The 22,058-nt window shown below is 53.8% G+C and overlaps 1 protein-coding gene across 1 annotated transcript in view; it reads left to right on the top strand.

Moving 5' to 3' along the window:
• The window catches only part of LOC125401095 (guanylate cyclase D-like), a 35,619-nt gene extending 15,721 nt beyond the window's left edge, over nucleotides 1-19,898 (top strand). The window contains exons 9-19 of the mRNA XM_085683088.2: nucleotides 22-198; nucleotides 722-878; nucleotides 1,075-1,224; nucleotides 4,420-4,568; nucleotides 6,545-6,708; nucleotides 7,817-8,009; nucleotides 12,655-12,829; nucleotides 13,622-13,720; nucleotides 14,463-14,557; nucleotides 15,922-16,007; nucleotides 18,292-19,898. Coding sequence (XP_085539214.2) covers nucleotides 22-198; nucleotides 722-878; nucleotides 1,075-1,224; nucleotides 4,420-4,568; nucleotides 6,545-6,708; nucleotides 7,817-8,009; nucleotides 12,655-12,829; nucleotides 13,622-13,720; nucleotides 14,463-14,557; nucleotides 15,922-16,007; nucleotides 18,292-18,400 — 1,554 coding nt within the window. The 3' untranslated portion in view covers nucleotides 18,401-19,898. The remainder of the gene's footprint in view (nucleotides 1-21; nucleotides 199-721; nucleotides 879-1,074; nucleotides 1,225-4,419; nucleotides 4,569-6,544; nucleotides 6,709-7,816; nucleotides 8,010-12,654; nucleotides 12,830-13,621; nucleotides 13,721-14,462; nucleotides 14,558-15,921; nucleotides 16,008-18,291) is intronic.
• The last annotated feature ends 2,160 nt before the right edge of the window (nucleotides 19,899-22,058 follow it).

The raw sequence follows: 22,058 nt of genomic DNA, 5'->3' as shown, positions 1-22,058 counted from the left end.
AGGTGCCTTTTGCCTCTGTAGATGCGGGAGATGCGGCATGAGAACGTCACTGCCTTCCTGGGCCTTTTCATGGGCCCCGAGTTCAGTGCCTTGGTGCTGGAGCACTGTCCCCGTGGCAGCCTAGAGGACCTGCTTCGGAATGAGGCCCTGAAGCTCGACTGGACCTTCAAGGCCTCCCTGCTGTTGGATCTGATCAGAGTGAGGGGCTCCCCAGGAGCCAAGAGTCAAGGGGGTGGGGAGATGAGACACGCTCAGATTTCCCACAGCTTTGTGTAAACGGAGACCACACTTTCATTTCCCAGTCCCCAGACCCCAATAATCACATAAAAACTATATTAACTACAACACTGTCTAGCCAACAGCTCTGGCATAGTCTTAACTAGCTCTTACATCTTAACCCATTTCTATTATTTTATATTTTACTGCAAGGCTGCCTTACCTCTTGCTTCTTGGGCAGCTATGTGGTGTCTCTCTGACTCTGCCTTCTTTCTCCTTCTATCTCTATTTGGATTTTCCACCTAGCTACATTCTGTCCTGCCATAGGCCAAAGTAGCTTCTTTATCAACCCATGGTGATAAACATATTCACAGCACACAGAGGGGAATCCCACATCAGCTTTGAAATCTGACAATGTCAAAAACAAGTTGAGGCCAGAGGCCTCTGGGTCCTGTGGATGGTCCATGGTCCTTCTCACTCAATGACCTCACATGCCTCCTCCCAGGGTGTGCGGTATCTGCACCATCGGCGTTTCCCCCACGGGCGCCTCAAGTCCAGGAACTGTGTGGTGGACAGCCGCTTTGTGCTGAAGATCACTGACCATGGTTACGAAGAGTTCCTGGAATTCCACTGTTCCCCCAGGCCACAGCCAGACCCAGAAGGTTGGCCGGGCGGTAGGGGGCCACCAGCAGGGTGTGCTGTATTGGCGTTTGTGAAGCAAGGGGAGGGGGGGTGCCCACAGTTTTTGTGTTGGAACCTGGAATTGGTGGGTTTTCGTGCTGGAAGAACCTAAGGCCCTTGACCGGGGAATGCAGGAGAACAGAGTTGGCAGCAGGAGACCCTTGCTTACGATTGCAGAGCTTCTATGGACGGCTCCCGAGCTGCTGCGGGGGTCTGGGGGACCCGGGAAGGCCAGCTTCAAAGGCGATGTCTTCAGCCTAGGCATCATCCTACAAGAGGTGCTTACCCGAGGCCCACCCTACTGCTCCTGGGGACTCTCAGCAGAAGGTACGTGTCCTCCCTGACAGGTCACCCTGGACCTCAGACGGATCCTGCAATTGTCTTCCCATCCCACCCCACTGTTCAGTCCCGGAGATCTGTCCTGCAGATTTTCAGGGTGTCTCAGCCAGAAAGGAGGGGCAGAGGCCCAGCTGAGCTTTTGGATGGTCTTTTAATCCACACGGGCCTGACTTTCTCCTTCATCCACCAAAGTCCTGCCCAGTGGACGCTGCCCATTTCAGGCCTGGGTTTAGAGAGTCAGGAAGGGGCAAGGTAACAGACGCAGGGAGCTGTTTGGTCTCTGCGCCTCACATCTGCCTGCTGTGGAAAAGGAAGACCACCCAGATAGGCTCTAAGGCTTGTTGCCAGGTGAGGCCCTCTAGGTAGGGCATCAGCCTTTGGGTGCAAGGATCAGAGACCTTCAGATGGAGATCGGCTTGAGCCTGCTTCTTCCTGGGATGTGCTTTCTCCAGCCTTGGAAAGAGCAGAATTCAGAGCTTAGCTTTCCGAATTAGGCCTAAAGCCGGCTCCACAACCATGTGCCCCACAATTTTGAATAAACCCTTTATGGGTCTAAGCCTCAGTTTCCTTACCTGTAAAATGGGAACCAGGGCGCCTGCCTCATAAAGTCACTCTGTGTGCAGCTTTGCACCCTAGATCCAGGGCCTGAAACATGATAGGTGCTCAGTCACATCTGCCTGGGTGCTTTGGGGATGGGCCAATGGGGGGGGAGTGTCTCACATTCTCTCCTGTATCCCACATTTTGGAGGATGCCTGTGTGCATAGGGCCCTTTGTGGTTTCCCAGGCCCTCTCTCTAGCGCTTCGTCTGATGCCCTGGTTGGTAACGGATGACTTTTTCAGAGAAGATTTATGTGTTACTCAAAGCAGGGCAGGGACTTCTCAAGGAGGGAAGTGGGATTTGGGTGGCTCTCCTCACCCGGGCATGGCGTGCTTAGGGGCCAGGTGAGCAGCCTCCTATACGGAAGCCAGCACTGCTGAGGGCAGTGTTGAGAGCAGTGGGTGTGAACAGTAGGACTGGCACAGCAAGAGGACCCGGGGACCACCCCGGGCCTACGTTCTTACCGTCCTCTAAGATGCTGACATCCAGGCCTGGGGGAACGGCTCAGTCGGCAAAGCGGCAAATCGTTTGCCATGCAAGCATGCATACCCAAGTTTGGATCCCAGCACCCACGTAAAAAGCTGTGTGTGCTGGTGCAGCACCAGAAATAAATAGACGGGGCGGGGGAACCCCAGGGATTGCTGGCTGGACAGCCAAATCAGCAAGCTCCAGCTTTAGCGAGAGAGCCTGTCTTTAAAAATAAGATGAAGGTCGATTAAGGGAGACACTCGGCATTGATCTCTGGCGTCTACATGTGTGCCATCTGTGCACACGCACTCCAACACTCCCCCCCCCCCCACACCCTACACATGTGCCATCTACGCACACGCACCCCAACACTGCCCCACATACACCCTACATGCGTGCCATCTGCACACACGCACCCCAATACTCCCCCCCACACCCTACATGCGTGCCATCTGCGCACACACACCCCCAACACGCCTCCACACACACCCTACACGGAATGCCGGAGTCTCCACACTGTCCTCAGCTTTTACTATCTGCTGGCTGCAGAAACCCCCTGATGACAGATGCTGCTCAGAAATCTGCAATGCTTTGAAATGGATTTACATCTCATTCATCACAATGCAATCGGCGTGCTTTTAAAAACACAGCTGCGCGCGTGTGAGCGTGCTCTGTATCACTTCCTTCTGCATGCTCTCCTTTGTAAGCACACAGCCTCCCAGCGCCTGCGGTCTGAGGCCCTTGGGGTCTGCTGCCTGAGGCTGGGACTCTTTAGACGACTGAGTGGAAATCCAGCCTACTGTCGCGTCTGCTCTTTGCTGGCCTGTAGAGATGTTCCCTTATGCAATGAGCCTCAGTTTTCCTGTTTGTAACACTGGACATTAATAGCCAGTGTGTGGTAGCACAGACCTGTAACTTCAGCATTCGGGTAGCGGAGGCAGAGGATAGCGAATTTGTATAACCTGGGCTGCACGGTGAGTTTCAGACAAGCCGTGGACTGCCCTCTTCAGGAGGGATGTCGATCAGGACGAGCACCCAGTAGAGCAGTAGCCTAGCATCAACAAAGCCCTTGGTTTGAACCTTAGCATAGCTTAACCAGGCGTGGTGGCACACGTCTGTAGAATTGGATCAATCCTTGGCATGCATGGGTATCAGAGATTTAAGATCATCTTTGGCTATGTAATAAGTTTGAGGCCATCCTGGGGGAGATCCTGTCTCAAACAAAGAAACAAACAAACCCCTACCCCAAACAATAGAGAGAGGTGACCTCTCACTATCCCCGACAAGGTGGCCAATCTAGGGCGGGGAGAAGAGGGCTGTAGAGAAAGAGAGGAGTGCCCCAGACCTCCTCGGAGGTTACCCTGCTATGGCCCAACCTGTCCAGATGACCGATGTCCTGCGTTGATCTGTGGGCTCAGAGCCTGAGCACAGAGCCCAGCTCCTCTTATTCTCAGTCTTGATGACCTCTTGGCTTTGCCAGAGGCAGTGGTCTGGGATTGGGTGTGGGACGCAGGCTCAGGGTGGCAGAGCCAGAGAACTCGAGTGCCAATCTCTGTGGCCTTCCTGTACAGGCCTCACCCGGTGGAGCAGGGATGTCTTGGATGATGAGGGCTCTATCTCTGTCAGTCTTGTGAGGAGTGCTGTAGTCTCTGGGTGTTGAGACCAGTATGGAGGGCTAGGCTGTCAGGTTTCAACCACAAGGCTGGGAATCTCCAGAACAGCAGCCTTGGGAGCGCCTGCCACATGCCAGGCACTGCCTTCTGTACCTCCTACTTCAGCACCCCTCAAGAGGAGGCCCTCTGACCCCATTACACAGATGAGGAGACTGAGGGTGAAGGGATTGCCATCTTCTCTGCCACCCCATAGAGAATGATAGAAGATTTGAAACTGAAACCCAGCTCTCCTAGTCAAAGGCTGAGACCTTTCCTCTGGCCACAGCCTGAGGCAGACCCAGGAGACTAGCATGGCTGTGTGCCCTGACCAGCTGTACAGGAGACATGGAAAGTCCTGAGAGAATCCCTATGGGCCCAATTCCCCCTTCCCTGCCCTACCACAGGACCCCTCCCATAATCCCTCAGGGCATCTTGACCCAAAGTATACATGGAATTTGCTGCAGAGATCATCCGGAAGGTGTCGTCTCCCCCTCCTCTCTGCCGGCCACTGGTGTCCCCTGACCAGGGACCCCGGGAGTGCATTCAGCTGATGCAGCAGTGCTGGGAGGAAGATCCAGAAGACAGGCCCAGCGTGGATCAGATCTACACGCAGGTCAGTGCTCCCCAGAGGCACGGGGGCTTATAAGCACTCCTGTCCACAGGCCTGGCTTGGCCCAGGGCAGGCCGCATGCATCTCCAGGGTCTGGAAAGGATGGGTAGTCAGGGGACACACATCAGCGGTACCACTCTAAGGAGGACAGCCGTAGAGAGAGGGCCATGTGTGCCATCCTGAGGGTCTAGCTTTTTCTCGGTCACTCCATTTTCACGGCAACCTTCTGAAGCATGCTACCACGGTCTCGGCTCTGTAGGAGATACAGGAGACAGAGGCAAGGTCTTAAGCGACCTCACCAGGTGACTGGCTGTGTCCCTGAATAGCTGCTTAGGAGCCTCACCCAGGACCAGACCTCCTAGCACCTGAGCAGAGGAGACTTTAGTGACAGTGGAGACAGTCCTGGTCCCCGAGTCTGAGGGAGAGACTAGATGAGCTCTGGGGTCCCCCTAGCCTGTTTTGGGACTGCAGTTGGAGGGCTGAGGCAAGCCTGTACCTGACTGAGCAGGATAGCTCTCCCCCAGGACCAACCCATCAAACCCAGAGGTGCAGCTCTACATCCTGTTCCGGTCTCATCGTCCCCAGTCACAACACCAAATTACCAAGGTGAAGTTCAGCATCTCAGACAGGCAGGTGAGGAGAGACAGAGGCAGCACGGTAGACCGAGATGATCTACAGGGCTCCTTGGGACATTGACACATACCCCATGCCTACTGTAGCATCATGGGGTAGCACCCTCTTTATAGATGACCATCTGGATTGCAGAGCTGACAAACTTCAGGGGTCACAATGATGGGGGGTAGATGAGGTAGGATGAACAGAGATGGCTGAAACACCAAGGTGATATCTCCCTGGGGAGGTTAGAGGTCATCCTAGCTAGAAAACCAGGGGAGGGGGCACTGGCATTGCTACTCCATATCCGTGACTGAGAAAGACCCCTGTCTGAGGCCCATGGCAAAGAAAGCTACGGGACACACTGTGCTTAGTATGAGGAAGGTGGGATTGCATCCCGCATCAGAGAGGGCAGGGTCAGAAGGCCTGAACCAGCTACGTTAACTCTCACCCGTTGTTTGGGGTAACTAACCTCCCCTGTTCTCTTAGCCTCCTTCTATGAGGGCTGGAAAGAGGTGTCACTTATGGTCACAGCGACCTGATTCGAAGACCCAAAAGAGGCTTCTCTCCGCTTGGCAGTGGCAGTAGCTGTTTTGCTTTACAACAATGGGTTTAACCCTCTGTTTTCTGCATGGACATTGGTGGATTGTGTGATCTGTGTTTCCATTTTGGTTTCGTTGCTAAGAAACTTGCCTCCAAACACTGATCAATTTCTACATAGAAACTCTACTCCTGAATTTAATCTTTTTTCCCTTAATCTTTAGTTTCCTTTGGTTCTAATGTCCTCAGATACTTAGAGAGGGAGAAGAAAAATAGAATTTTATATATTCTACTTATCCATTTGTCCATCCTTCTATCCGTCCATCCATTCATCCATCCATCCATCTGTCTGTCTGTCCATCCATCCATTTGTCCATCAGGACCCCATTCATGCTTTCACCCACCCATAATGACTCTGTCCATCCATCCATCTGTCTGTCTGTCCATCCATCCACTTATCAGGTTCCCATTCATGATTTTGCCCACCCATAATGACTCTGTTCATCCATCCATCTGCCTTGGAGAAGAACACAGAGTATCCTGCCGACAGTGTTACCGTGAGACCACATGTAATTCAGTTTTATGTTTGTCAATGATGATGCTTGTCTGAACACAAATTCCTCCGCTAAACTCTGTTCCTACTGACCCACCCGATCCAACGGTTCCCCCCACCTCCCTCTGAACCTCTGTGTCGTGCTAGTCCACATATCTGCCTTTGCTTCAACCCATCTCCCCGGCCTGGGGGGGACTCCACCTGGCTACTCCCAAGCTGTGGGCAGGAGGTGTTGATCCGTATGAATGAAACTGAGATCTTGTTCTATCTCCAGTTCAAAGTCATCAACCAAGGCAAGAAGATGAGTGTGGCTGACTCCATGCTACGGATGCTGGAAAAGTATTCCCAAAGTCTGGAGGGCCTGGTCCAGGAGCGGACTGAGGAGCTGGAACTGGAGAAGCGGAAGACAGAAAGGCTGCTCTCACAGATGCTCCCTCCGTGAGTTGCCTGCAGGTAGCATGGGACCAGCCACAGGGGGCAAGGCGGCAGCTTGGTGCAGCACCGCTCAGTAGCCTGCGTCAGCTCGTACTTCGGGAGTCTGACCTGAGCTGTTCCCTTCAGGCATTTTGAAGCACAGCACAATCTGGCGAAAAACTGTTCTCGCGATGCTGAACTCAGTCCCACGTGCACAACAAAGCTTGCCTACATCTCTTTGAGGAACAAAATCAGCTAAATACAGACCAGACCCAACGACGTTGAAACTCTTTGTAAAGCACATGTGACATCTTCCATAAAGATGGGTTCTGTAGAGTGACGGAGAAAGACATTATGAAAAGGGTCTGAGGGGCCAGGGGCCGGCTCTGGCCACACAAATTGCACAAAGGTCACCAGGCTAGAAAGAGAATTATGGCAGCTCCAGCCTTCTGAGTGGAAGGCGGATTTTGCATTCTTTTCCTTGAAGGAACAACCCTGTGTGCTTAATGTCCTAGGTTCCCCTCATGCATGTGAGCACAAACAGCTCTGTGCCCCCTGCACAAGTTTTGATGCTTGAGCACACATGTGTGTGCATGTGTATGAGCACAGGGTTCAGCGTCAAGTTTCTTAGAATACCTTCCAAGTTGGTCTTTTGAGGTAGAGTCTCTCTTCATGGTCTGCAGTTTAGCTGGGCTGACGGGCAACCCAAGGGCTCTTCCAGGCTCTGCCTCCTCAGACTGGGATTGCAAGCATGCATACAACCCTGGACTTTCTGTGTGTTCTAGAAATCAAAATCAGGTCCTCACTGTTATACAGCACCCTTACCAACTGATCTTCCCACCCCCTCCACTACCACCTCACTGCTTCTCATTTATCTAACTTAGCCTTTTAGTCTTTCCTCATGTATTGGGCAATGAGTTATATACACCAGTGTTGAGTTCCTACTGCCCATGCCCTGGGAGCACTGTTGCCCTGGTAGTAAGCAGTGTCCACAGTGCTCCCAGCTCACTTCCAAGAAAGTCAGGACAGGTCTGCACAGCATAACCGGTACACTGGCCAGCTGGGGACTTCCTTCCTCTCATATCTCCAGCCTCCAAACGGGGTCCTGACCCGGCCCCTCCTGTCCCTTCAGGTCTGTCGCCAATGCTCTGAAGATGGGGAGGACCGTGGAGCCGGAGTACTTCGACCAGGTCACCATCTACTTCAGTGACATCGTGGGCTTTACCACCATCTCAGCCCTGAGTGAGCCCATTGAGGTGGTGGGCTTCCTCAATGACCTCTACACGCTGTTTGATGCTGTTCTGGACAGCCACGATGTGTATAAGGTGAGGGCGATAGGAGACTCTCCTCCTCTCCCTCCCCCTGCAGCCGTGTGCTGCAAACCTGTTTCCGTCTACATATGTGTGCATTTGCATCAATTAACTGCAACGTTACACAACTGTTGCTGTATAAAGAATAATCTCAAAGTCCAGGAGCATACAGTGAAAGCGTGAGTTACAAGCCTCAGAATGGACTCACAAACGTCTCTGGCTGCAGGCAAGGTGGGAACTTTGTGATCTTAACTTGGTTCTCTGCGTCTCTGGAACCTTGACTTGAAGGATTCAGCTCTGGCCTATCACTCTCTGAGGTAGTTCACATGTGTGGCTGGGTTCTAAGAGAGGGCAGAGGTGTGCTGGTTTCTTGAGCTCTTGCTTGGGCTTGGCACACTGCTTTCCTTGACAGACTCTGTTGGCCAAGGGAGACAATATGGCAAGCTTAAAGAGAGGGGAGGAGCAACACCAGATGTGAATGGGAATCGTTGTAGCCACATTGCAGGGATGGGAGACTTTGTAGCCACATTGCAGGGATGGGAGACTTTGTAGCCACATTGCAGGGATGGGAACCCTTGCAATCACATTGCAGGGATGGGAGCTGTTGTAGCCACATTGCAGGGATGGGAGACTTTGTAGCCACATTGCAGGGATGGGAACCCTTGCAGTCACATTGCAGGGATGGGAGCTGTTGTAGCCACATTGCAGGGATGGGAGCCCTTGCAGTCACCTTGCAGGGATGCGGCTCCCAGGAGGGATGTAGAGTGTCATCTGGGTTTATTTGTCCACAATGCTCACACGTCCTTAGTCTGTCTGTTTATCCTCTATCGTTTTCATGGATGGGCCCCTTTGTGCCCGGAACATGCATGCAGAGACAAGCCAGTCTGGTCCCACCCTGCGGGGACTCTCAGTTCTGTAGGAAGATGGCAATAACCCCCGTGACCGTGACAATGGCAGAAAGCTGAGGGAGTGAGGAGGGTTCCGGAAGAGGAGACTTCTCCCCAGCACTGTCCAGCTTGGATAACGCCACTTCAGCAGGCAATGGTGACCACGAGCAAGCACCTGAGACTTGAGCGGGCTGTGGGCAGGGAATTCCAGATGGGTCATTGTGGCGAGACACAACATGGGCCAGCAGAAGCAGAGAGAGGACAGGCTTCAGGGGTCTTGGCAGAGGCACCAAGACCTTCTGTGACCTGATTCTGGTGTGTCTCTAGATCCTGGGTTTGGTTCCAGCGTGGTCAAACGTGTTGCTTTGGCCAAATATCTTCCCCTCTCTTGGCCTGCTTCCTTATCTGTGGATCAGACAACCTCCACCCTGGCAGTTCGCATAGAAACATGTGTCAGCTGCGATTGGGAGAGCAAGGGGCTCACCGATTCCTCTGCAGCTCCACTGTGCTGTAGAGACCCTCCTGCAGCCCTGCCGCCCACACCCCTGCCTCCTTCACCCCAGCCTCCCACACCCCTGCCTCCTGTAACCCTGCCTCCTACTGTTGGTCTAGGAGCTGGTGCCCAGGGCAACTCCAAATGGGACAGAGAAAGTGGGGAAGGGGGTTCAGGTGTCATTCTACTTCGGCCCTGTTGGCTTTCATCCCCCTGTGTGGTCCAGCAACTCTTCTGAGCCATAGCCCTGGAAGCTGGGGATGGGGGGGGCGGGGGCGGGATCAGCAGCTGAAAGGAGTCAGGGGATGGGGAGTCAGGCAAGCATACTGTTGACTGTGTTACTTGTAGTCTCTGTCACAGCACTTATGGAGCACCTACTGTGTACAGGGCTTTGATCTGTGAGGAAGGTGCTGGCCCTCCTAACTTACAGATGAGATGGTGTAAGCACGGTGGCTTATATGAACCTGAGGCTTGAACTTGCAATTGGGTCCTCAGTCCCTTGTAGGACGTTTACCCTCTTCATGATGAAGACTCTTTTAGGATAAAGTGGCAGGTCACAGTGACTCACAGTGGAGTCGACCCATCTCTCCTGAGTGCACTTGCCCCTCCTCCTTCTCTGTGGGCCTTTGTTTTTCTCTGAGGGTCAACCACCAGCTCTTCTCACATGCTCCGTCCCCCTCCTGGCTCATCCACCTCTCCCTCTTTGCCTGCTCCGGTAACCAGACTTCCAAGCTCCTATTTGCTCCTTTGCCTGCTAGATGCTGTTAGATGTTCTGCTCGGTGCTCTCAAAATTACCCCTGGCAGAACTTGGTGGCTCAATCCTGTGCCCCAGAGAGGAAGGAGACCTGCCTGTGGCTGCACAGACAGAAGCAGAGCCAGGAGGAACTGGAGTGTCCTCAGGCCATGATAGACACTAGCCCCTGCAGACATACAGTGGGGACCCACAGAGGCCTCTGCCGCTGCCACTGGAGTAATCAGACCCCCTCCCCCTCTGCTGCTGGGGGGGGGGAGATTCCATGGCTCCAAGTGGTGTCTGGCAGCCCACACCCCAGCCTCCTGTGGATCCCACAGGTGTCTCCCGGAGCCCCCCATCCTTTGATCTGCCCTGAGTCACCTTGGCCTGTCTCTCCCGCCTCTGCTAATCTTTCCTCACATTTGTGCCCCTCCCTGCTCTGAATCACGCCTTGGCTTCTTAGCTCTGAACTCTGGCCAAGAGGCCTGCATCTTCCCGGCAGAGGGAAATGAAATCAAACAAGGCCTGCACACCCCTCCAGATGTGGGGAGCAGCAGGCCCAGTCCCTGTGATGTGTAACGCGTCTCTCATCACTCCCGCCATCTGCCTCGGTTTCCCTCCCGTCCTCAGCAGGATCTAGTTACAGCTTTGGATCTTTTCTGGTCTGAAAAGCAGCCATTCAAACAAACACATGTGTGGGGAATGGGGTGGGGGTGAAGGGGGGAAAGTGGTAGTGGTGGGAAGAAGGGGTGGGGCGGGGCTGAGAGGACCACCCCAGCATCAGCATCGCTGAGTAAGCTCTGCTCTGACTGTAGTGTGGAATTGAGTGTTGGGGCCCAGGGCGCAGGACAAGGCATGGGACAGAAGATAGGGGGATAGGGGATAAGGGTGTGACTACCCAGCTTGGCCTGGAGTGTGGAGGTGTGAGGCCCTGGCCATCTAAGCTGTTAAACAGCTAGCCCGCCCTCCCAACCTGAAGGTCCTGTTAGAGAGGCAGGGTTGAAGAGCCTGTGGCTCAGGACGGTTCTGCTGATTAGCAAAGAGAGTGCTGTCTTTCACCCAGTTACAACATAATACCAGCACCAGCTGCCTGCAGCTCTTCCCCACTCCCAGCCTTCCACTGAAAACCTGGAAGGAAGAAGCATGCATGCTAAGCAAGGACCTTAGGAGGGAGAGCTTGACCTGGTCTTCACAGCATGCCTCTGATTTAGCCCTCGACACACACGAGGCTCAGAGAGGGCAAGATCCCTTGTCGGGGTTACACAGGGAGTCAGTGGCACAGCCAGACTCGCCTAGAATGCCTCCCTCAATCTCGCTCCTCCTCTGCTGTGACCCTGCCCCTTCTGAAGGAAGCACATATGGGACAAGCAGCCACAGCCTCACTTGCAGGTGGCCATTCATCACAGGGCATCTCTGGGCACACCAGCTCTGAAGGGCCAGCTGACCCTGAGCTCTGAAGAACTGGGCTGTGGGAGGGACAGCCAGTAAGAGCCAGGGTATGTGGCTGATGTGATGTGTGGCAGGGGGGTGTCCTGAGAAACAAACAGCTCTGATGGTAGAGGGGTGCAGAGGAGGGGGCATCACACTGACCTCAGGTCCTGAAGTTGACAGGGGTTCTGTGGGGCAGTGTTATAGCTGGCTCTGTGAACACATTCCACTCACAGAGAGAAAGCTGAGCTGCAAGGGAAGCTGTAGCTGCAAGGGAAGCCCTCTGCCTGCACAAGTGGCAAAGCTGGGGTGCAACCAATGGTCTGTCTAGTTCCAGAACTTTCTTTCCTTTATCTCCTCCTCCTTTTTAGTTGTGTGTGTGTGTTTGTGTGTATGTATGTGTGAGTGTATTGTGTGTGTGTAAGAGAGAGAGAGAGAATGTGCTTGTGTGTGTGTGTGTGTGTGTATGTATGTATGAGTGTGTATGTGTGTGTAAGAGAGAATGTGCTTGTGTGCCTATGTGTGGAGAAGGAGGACAACTTGTGAGGATCAGTTCTCTCCTTCCACTATGAGGATTCTGGGGATCAAATTCAGGTCATCTGGCTTAGCTACATGCACCTGTACCCACTGAGTCATTTCAAACCTCACCCAAGCCCTTCTCCTTTTGAATCAAGGTCTTACTATATAGCCCAAAGATTGCTGGCCTCAAACTTGCAGCAATCCTCCTGCCTCAGCCTCACGATTTCGAGGATCATAGGCTGTTTCAGGCTGCCCTAGAACCCACTTTCTTTCCACTATCCATGGAAGCCACTAGAGTCAGGACACCAGACTGCCCCGATAGGTGGCACCTTCAGAGGAAGCCCTGGCTGGCTGCTGTGGTCTAATGCAAACTGCTCCCTGGGTCTGCTATCAGAGACAGACAGACCTGTCATCTGCCTTATAGACATAGGCCACCTAAAGCTCATGGCTCAATGCCAAGTGCCTGGGCCCGAAGGCTGGAAAGGCTGCAGGGTGTATGAGATCTGGAGGTGGGAAATCTGGGGGGGGGGTCCCCTGATTGATGGCACATACGTTTGGGTGCAGGAAAGGATGTTCCAACACGAGATTGTCGTCTGCAGGTAGAGACCATCGGGGATGCCTACATGGTGGCATCTGGGCTTCCTCGGCGCAATGGGAATCGGCATGCTGCTGAGATCGCCAACATGGCCCTGGACATACTTAGCTGTGCAGGGAACTTCCAGATGAGGCATGCACCCGATGTGCCCATCTGCGTCAGGGCTGGTCTGCACTCAGGTAGAGAGGGCTGGGGGCTACGCCCAGGGTGGTGGGTCAGCCCCAGGTGCTGCTCCTGAGCCTCTGGCATCCAGACTCTGCCAGAGAAGCTTTGTGACCCTTGGCTGCCTTATACCAAAAGCTCTGGGCACTCAGATTCATGCCTTACTTGGTTTAAGATTTTTCTGCCCTTAGCGTCTGGGCAAGGGCAGCTGATTCCACACAGAGAAGCCGATAGTCTGATGGAAGAGGCAGAAATCTCTTATAGTCGTGGGGACAACTAAATGTGGATTGACGGGGGGGGGGGGGGGGGGGGAGGGGCGTAGGTGTGGGTGTGTGGGCGAGGCCTCTGAGCAGGGGCTCTGTGCCCTTCCTCTCTGTGGCTCCCTCCTGCAAGATCAAATGCACAAGTGCAGAGTAGAGACCCCCACCCCTGTAGCCCCAAAGCCTCTACTAATCTCTCCAGCCTCACCCTGTGGCTCCCCACCAATCCTGCACCCACATTCAACTGTAGTTTCCCAGGTCTTTGAACCTGCCGTCTCCTCCACATTCCCTTTAAGACATAGGTCAGTTATCGCCTCTCCTGGTTACTTCACTCACCCCAGTACTGGCTACTGTTTCCCTGTCTCCCACTTGGCCAGGCCCCAGCCCAGAGTCTGGCACAGGCACGACCTTCCTTGGTGTCGCTATTGACTCCAGACAGCATGGTCCTCAGCTCAGGATACACAAAAGGTGGTGTGGTGGCATTGGGAAGCTGAGGCTGGGACCTCTGTCGGGCCTCCTGGAACTCCCCAGGGCACATTTGAATTTTAGGGCCCTGCGTGGCAGGTGTTGTGGGTCTCACCATGCCTCGGTACTGCCTCTTTGGGGACACTGTCAACACTGCCTCCCGGATGGAATCCACAGGGCTGCGTGAGTGTCTCCAACTCCTATCCCGCCTGGAGGGTCTTTCTCAGCAAACCCAGACTGGCTATGGGAAACAGAACTTAGTCACCATGTCCCCAACTGGTGACAGCAAAGGGAACAGAAGGGAGGGATGTGTGTTTTTAACTTTCCATGGCGTTTTTATGATGATCTCCGGGGAGAATTAGCAGAGAATTCTGGGTCCTCCTCTTGGCTCTGCCACTGAATTGGCCAGTATCCTTAGCAGGCTCTGCCTGGAAGGCCTTGGTGTCCTCCTTTTACAGTGAGGTAACCCCACCCTTTCCAGTTTGGGATTTTATTTGGCTGCATGTCCACCCCTGTTATGCTAAGTCAGCTCCAACACTGCCATGTAGACATCTCTAACATTTTAGGCCCTTACTTGGGGAGGATCTACTCAGATGTCTTGGAGAAGGCCAGCCCAAACTGCCAGGTCTTAGGGCCTCTGCCTCGGGTGCACAGAAGGTGCTATGCGATCCTAAGGTAGCTTGGTGCACACACTGTGTAACTGGGTGTGGTAGCCCCACAGGTAAGCATCATGTTCCAGGGATCTCCCCGCCTAACACTTCATTTATGTGGCTTGTTTATTCTCGGGGGCTCCTTCAGTGACCACCTGTCTCCAGAACGAGAGGTTTGGGCCTTGTGAGGCTGACTAGGGCCAGAGTCACAGGCTCTTAGAGAAGTAGATGCTACTACCAGGGAGCTGTGGCTTCACTCCTGCCTTTCTTCTCAGCGTACAGAATCCATGTGAGCAGAAGTACCGTCCAGACCCTGCTCAGCCTGGGTGAAGGTTACACAGTCGATGTCAGAGGACAGACTGAGCTGAAGGTGAGGGACTGCCCTGGGGACCGGTTTCAGCTGGCCCGTTTTTGCAAGCTGGGCATAGGAGGTGATTCTCTCTGCTCCCCAAATTTTGAATCAAGAAAAACTTCTTCTTGGGAGCCATTTGGTTCTTTGCTAGAGTCAGGGGCACGGCAGAGAAATTGAGGCTCTAGTGAACCCCCTGTGCAGCGTCCTGGTGCCCAACACCAGCACACGAGGCCCTCAGAGCAATTGTGCAAAGAACAAATGAGCCTCCTGTTACACAGTTGAGGAAACACAATTAGCAAAGCAAAGGCCCGATCTGGCGAAGGTCCCCAGTTTGTGCCTTCTCTACAATACTCTTAGGCTTCTGTGCACCCTCAGAACCCAGTTCAGACTGCACTTTTCACTAAAACCTACCCCGGCCCAAGAACATCCCCACTTTCTCCCGTGGCTGTCTTAACTTCCCTGTGCACCCATAAATGGCTTTCCACAGTGTGACCCTGGGCTGAGCTTGCCAGCGCCCTCCTTCAAGGCAGAGAAAAGCTTTGAACCCTGGGTTTCCTTCTTCCTTCCTTCCTTCCTTCCTTCCTTCCTTCCTTCCTTCCTTCCTTCCTTCCTCCCTCCCTCTCTCCCTCCCTCCCTCCCTCCCTCCCTCCCTCCCTTCCTCTGATGTGGTAGGTGATGTTTGCTGTGAATATGTTTTATTGCCATTGGTTAATAAAGAAGGCTGTTTTCAGCCAATGGTTTAACAGAGTAAAGCCAGGCTGAAAGAGATATATATAGAGAGAGTAGGCCAAGTCAGGGAGAAGCCACGTAGTGCCAAAGGGGAAAGGTACAAGCTGTCAGGTGAGCACGAACCTCATGGTAAAATATGGAATAATAAAAATGGGTTAGCCAAAAACATAAGAGTTAGCTAACAATACGCTTAAGCGATTGGCCAAACAGTGATTTAAATAATATAGTTTCTGTGTGATTATTTCAGGAGTCTAGGCGGCTGGGAGCAAACAGCATCCGACAACATCCCTCCCTCCCTGCCTCCCTTCCTTTCCCCCTCAGTGTTTTCTTTTATGCAATGCTTGACAAAGGCAGAGACTTCTACCTCTATCACCCCGTCCTGTCCCCTCCCCCAGTTCCTCTGCTAGGGGTAGGGCCTGACTAGGAGACCAGACTGCCTAGTTTAAAGGCCCTGATTCCAGGTCTGCCCCCATCTCTCTGACTGGTAAGTGTATCATTAAATCCTCACAGCGGCTTTAGGGGAGAGCAGAGGAAGCACAGAGAGGTGAAGTAAGTTGAGCAAAGTCACACAGCTGTCAAGAGGCAGAGGCAGGCTTTGCCTCACCTGGAGAGCTTCCTCTGGGCCTTTACCTCTCACCTCTTCTCTATTCTAGGGGAAGGGCTCAGAGGAGACCTACTGGCTGACAGGGAAGTTGGGATTCTGCAGACCCCTCCCTACACCTCTGCCTATTAGACCTGGGTGAGTCCCCAAAGCCAGAACATGTCTCTATTAGGGATGACCCATTATTTTAGATTATCAAAGACCTAATGAGACTGGAAAAATACATAATTTGCCCGGTGCTAAGTGCTATCTGCATTGCTGGGTGGTAGCTATCTCTGCTCCACAGCCTGGCACAGCCAGTCTATTTGGGGACGCCCAGTTGGCCTCCATGAGAGCATCCTGTATCCCCACAAAATCTACATCAACAGGCCATCCGTGGGGATAGCACACAGGGGCATGCCTTGCACTCCCAGCCCGAAGGGTCTTTCTATTCTGAGCTGACCAGCTGTGTCCTGGGTGCATTCTTCCGCAGTCATGAGACTCATATTAAAAGGACACCAAAAGGCTGCATGAGGGAGAGACCTCAGAGCTCGGGCCTCTGAGAGCATGCTCTCTGCCCTGCATCCTTGGGGGCACCTTGGCCCTCACTGAGGGCCGTGTGAAAGAGGATCAGGTTCCTCCAACAGGCTGTCCCTCGTTCCCCTGCCCACATAAGAACCTCCACAGGCAAAAGAGCAGGCACAGGTATTATCAAAGAACAGACAGTCCTGGGCCCATGATGACCAAGGGACTCAATCCACCAGGGGAGGTTGGGTCAGGAATGCACCGGGCCCCTCCCGGGTGACCCAGCATTGGGTTAAAATTCTCCCTCCACCAGAACCTTTAACCTAGTGGTTCTCAACCTGTGGGTTGCAACCTGTTTGGGGCTTGCACGTGAGGTATTTGCGTTAAGATTCATGGCAGTAGCAAAATCTCAGCTGTGAAGTAGCAATGGAATAATTTTATGATTAGGAGAGGTCACCACAGCATGAGGAACTGTGTGGGAAGGTTGGGAACCACTGCTCTGGTTGGCTTAGCCATTTCTGGGTCTGCCCTACCCAGCACTTGCTCTGCTCACGGGCTCTTGGGCTGCCTCCTAAAGGGCACCTCGTCTCCCCTCCCCAGGGCCTTGGCTCTTGCTCTTGCTATGGCTTAAGATGCCCTTTATTTGTTGGTTTGTTTTGGTCATTAAGTGTTTCATCGTTTTTTTAGCACTGACTGGGACTCCACTGAGCCACACCAAAAGCCCCTTTCTGCACTCAGGCCTCTGCTCACAAGTCCCTCTATACACCCGACCTGGTCATACCCTGATGACACCCCAGTCGCCTCCTGCCGGGTCCCCCACCAGGCTCTGTCCATGTCCACACTTCAGGGAAGCTCTGTCTGCCCCCCCCCCCCCCCCGCTACCCTGTCCCAGGACTGGGGACCTGTAGGCCTGGCTGCCATTCATCAGCCAGGGCTCCCGTGGCTGATGGCTTTTCCATTCCTAGACAGAAACTTTAGAAAGTGCCAGAAATGTTTTCATCTCCTGGCTCGGGGAGGGAGGAAACCCGAGATTAGCTGTGAGGAGCATGGCCTGGCCCAGAGCCTCAGGCAGGCAAGGGTGGGGAGTTGGGGGTCTTGGGAGGGGTCTGTGCTCAGAGCCTGCAAGTGAGCTGGCAAGGCTCTGCACTTGTGTATGCACACACACTCACACACATACACACAAGCATGCATGCACGCAAATGCACTCACAAGCATCTGCTTACACACACTACTTCCATTAAAAGTCAGGCAGAAATCAGGAATAGAAGCCCTGCCCTGACCATGCAATGGCATAGTCATTGACCAAGGTAGCAGGATTTAGGGAGTCCCCTCCCATCACACCTCAGGGAGACACCCCACAAAGCTCCCTTTCTCTTCCTTCTGCCCTTGCTAAATACCATCAAGAGTGTCCCTATGGGCTGGGAGTATGGTTTAGATATGTTAGGGGCTTACCTAACATATCTAAAGCTTTGGGTTTTACCCCCAGTGCCAACAAATGTCCCCTGTGGATTGATGTGAAGTCTGGGCTGCCCCTCAGATGTCCGCTTCCTTCTCTTGACCAAAGCAGTGCCTGGGTTGGCCAATTCCAGGCACTATGGGCAGAGCGTGAGAAAGTGAGCTAGATGCGGGGTGTCCAGGGAACCCTGCAGCCCCAGGGTCTCCCAGAGCTGTATCCCAAGTAGGGCACAGAGAGGCGGCCACATGGGCAGCTGAAGAGCCACTGGTGGCCATGGAGACATGACATCTTTGAGCACTGCTCCCACATCGCAAAGGTGGGGATGATCAAGCCAGTGTGCCCAGTGTGCCCAGAGTGCCCAGGACACAGAGTGGAAGGCGTGCCTGCCACCTCTAAAAGCCTCAGTCGCCTCTCATCATTGTCCCCAGTCATTTATGAGCCTCCTCTTTCCGTCCTCCTCAGAGACCCATGGCATGACCGCATAAACCAAGAAATCCGGACCGGCTTTGCCAAAGCGCGCCAGGGTCTGCCTGAGCCCAGGAGGCCAGGGGAGGCTAGGCCAGGTCTCTGATAGAAAGTCAGTGAGCAGACCCACGGCAGCCATGATGTCCACCACCACCCCCTGCAAGGAATGCCTCATCGACTCCTTGGAGATCTTCCACCCACAGTGATAGGAGCTGGTGTCTTCCCTAGTGACTCCCGGGTGGCCTTACTCCTGCAGGGGACACAGTAAAAGAGCAATACTCCCTTTGGCCCTGCAGTTATTCACTCTGTCGGACAAGCCATTCTGATGCAGAGAAGTCATTGTTTCCAAGTCCCTGGTGCCTATGGAGGACCCTGTCCCCACCTGTGGCTAAGCAGCCAAGGCCAGAGAAAGGCACAGCTCTTCTGGGAAAGTAAGGGGCAGGCAGGAGAGGGCTCCCCAGGCTGGGACAGCGCCCCCACCTCTGTCACAGCTTGCAGAACCCCAACACACAGAACCTGTGTCTCATCTTCTCTAAGAGCATCCGGAGGACTCTCAGAGTGCTTAGATTATATCCTTGGTGCCACGGGAAGGGCCCAGCCCCGCCTACTCATCAGAACCAGCCCACAACTCCAGCAGGGACTGTGAATTCCTCGGCTGTCAGGAAGAGGAGAGTTCTATCTTTCAGAAGAAGAAAGAAAGCCTGACTCATTAAACTGTGACACATCAAAGAACGCTCCCTGAATCCCTGCGGGTGATTTCAGAGCCAGCAAAATCGGGCACACACGTGTAACTCATTTCCCCACAGAGGGGAGAGCCCTAGGATGCGGGAGGCAGGTTAAACCACTGAACAAACTCTCCTTCCAAAGATCCCTTGGAAGGGGGACTGTGTCCAGATTCTCTCTACCAGGCCTTCCCTATCTGCACAGCTTTGGGTCTAGTCTTGTTAAGCAAGGACCATGAAGACATCCTGTACCGCCCAGCCATCCTGCAGATGCTGAGTGGGAAAGTTCTCCCATGTGTTGGTGGCACATGGCTATTATGACTTGTGTGGTATAACCATGGGGGAACCTGTTTTCTCCGTGGGTCTGCATGGCTTCCTCAGGCCTGTGACTGTTATCCGAAGTCTTCATGTGGAACACGCATGGCCCTCATACACACGTGTGTACACTGTGAGTGCCCTTGGCACACAGGGACACAGAGACACACATGATGAGGTGAACACAAAGAAGCCAGCCTTTACCTAAGTTTCAGCATCCCCTCCGTGAGCTGTGTGGCCTCGGCCATCACTCGGGTCTCTGAGCTTTGGTACCCAATGTACTACAAGGACCACATGCCTTTACTGCCTTGGGGGCTCTTGTGAGATCGGGGTGGTATGGGCCACACAGACTGGGAGTGTGGGTCAGATGTGACTCAGGGTGTACGTGTATGTGACCTGACCCATGTGTCTCTGTGGAGGTTTATGTAGACGTCAGAGCTCAAAGGGCCCCTAGCAGGAGGGTTAGAGTGAGCCTGTGTCACAGTGTGTCACACACGCAGCGTCCGTGAATCTCTGCGTCTAAGCACATGTGTTCTGTGTTTCTGTGTACATGTGTTACTGTGTATGTGGGCCTGGTGACCTGTGGACATGACTGCAGCATGTATGTTGTATCTGAGTGTCCGTGTAGGTCCTTCTGAGAGCACTGTGCAGCTCATGTTCGCATGTCCTATAACATGTCTGTGCATGTCCATGTCCATGTCCATGTCCATGTCACATGTCTGAGATGTCCCCACTGCTGGCTCAGGCAGTGACTCTCAGGTTCCTGCACAGATCCCTCTGGGAGAACCTGGGGGCTTAGGGTGGGGGTGGGGTAACTCTGACTGCAAACTGGCCCACTAAACACAAGTGGGCACGTGAGTTGCCTTTCTGAGGTCCTTTGCCTTTCCCTGTCATTCAGAATTAGGCAGGGGTCTGTACCCCTTCCCCATGCCCTGCAAACTGCCTGTACCCAGAAGATGGAAAAAGAGTTTGGGGGTGGGTAGCATGCCCTCTCCCTTCCCTAACCTCTGTCTCCTGAGACGGTAAGACTGCTAGAGGAGCCCATAAAAAACAGCCATGGTCCCCAATATTCTCCCAAGGAGCTGCCTCAAGGACTACGGCTCTGCTCTACAGAGCAAGGCCTTCAGAACTGGGCACAGAGGTTCTGGAGAGGAGCGGCCCAGTATCTGCGTGAGTGCACACATACTCAGGTGGAGCCTGAGCCTAGGCCCTATGTGGGCATTCGGTTGGTGACGGAGAGGCCCTCTGTCCCACCAGCCTGGGCTATCCTCCTATCCTTTGAAGTGGGTTCCCAGTGAAGGGCCATCCTGGCCTCACTAGGAGATGGGGCCACACTTTGGCAGAGGGGGCCTGCTAGTGCCAGGTGATTGGAATCACTGGGTCCCTTAGCCTGCAGCTGAGTACAGTTTTGGGTGGAAGATTAGGAAAACTGCAAAGGCTTTAGCTTGGTAGACTCTGTACCTGCCCCCACTACAGGCTCCCGGAACCCCTAGACTCGGTACCCGACTGCCCCCACCACAGACTCCCAGAACCCCTAGATTCTGCACCTGCCTGCTCCCACTACAGGCTCCTGGAACCCCCAGACTCAGTACCCGCCTGCTCCACCACAGGCTCCTGGAACCCCCAGACTCTGTATCTACCTGCTCTGTCACAGGCTCCCGGAACCCCCAGACTCTATACCTGCCCCCACTACAGGCTCCTGGAACCCCCAGACTCAGTACCCACCTGACTCACCACAGGCTCCCAGAACCCCAGACTCTGCACCCACCTGCTCCACCACAGGCTCCCGGAACCCCCAGTTCGTTTGCTTGGTACACTCTCCACCCTTCCCCTGACCCCTCAAGATACCACATCTTTGCTCTTGCTGCTGCCTACCAAAATTACCTTGGCCCTTTCCAACACCCAGGAAACCCCTACACACCTGTCAAAACCCTCCTGAAAAGCCTCTTTCTCCTCCTCTTGCTACAGCCCCCTCCCACCCCTTCTCTGAATGAATTAACCAATGGTATGACCGCCATCACTGGGGCAGCAGTCGTATTCAGCTCATTCCTTTAGCTCAATGCCTATTGAAGAAGGGACGGAGCTACTGAGTGGACAAGGGGCCAGGCTAAGAGTTTCCTTGGCTTCTTATGACAACCCTTCCCTGGGATGCTTGGACTAACGCTCACTCAGGATCCAGTGGTTTCGGCTCTGCAGCGTGTCTGCAGGTCTCAATATCTCTTGCCCAGCCTCTGCTCAATCCCTCAGGGCCACCAGCCCTGCACCAGCCTGGGTGTTTCTTCCCAGACCCTGGCTTCCACCCCTCCTGACAGATCCCTCCTCTTCTCCCAGGTCTTTGCTCACTGATACTTCCTTCAGGAAGCCTTCCCTGAAGACTTTCCTCCCTCCCTCTCATGGTTACTCATTCCCGGTCATTCTGGCTACACAGTTCTCTCTGTGTAAGCCTCTGCTGCGGAGTCCAGGCTTCCTGAGCAGTGCCGGGTCTACACTTTGCTTTTGTGACTCTGGTGTGTGGTCAATAGAGAAGGAGCTTAGGGAGGCAGCAGCGGTACAGGCAGTTGCAGTGGTCAGGTGAGCATCAGTATCAGGATTACTAATGTGTGTGGAGCATTACTCAAAAGGGAGAGGCTACATTCTGGGGGAGGCTGCTAAATGCGGCAGCAGAGGACACAGGTGTGGGGCATACATAGTCTCTGGCAAGGCTTGAGGTCCTGGGGAGAAGAAGCC

This window comes from Myodes glareolus, chromosome 24, assembly GCF_982192425.1.
Source record: "Myodes glareolus chromosome 24, mMyoGla1.1, whole genome shotgun sequence".
Lineage (NCBI taxonomy): Eukaryota > Metazoa > Chordata > Mammalia > Rodentia > Cricetidae > Myodes > Myodes glareolus.
The sequence above is the reverse complement of the archived record's forward strand: the minus strand, read 5'-3'. Positions and strand labels throughout refer to the sequence as shown.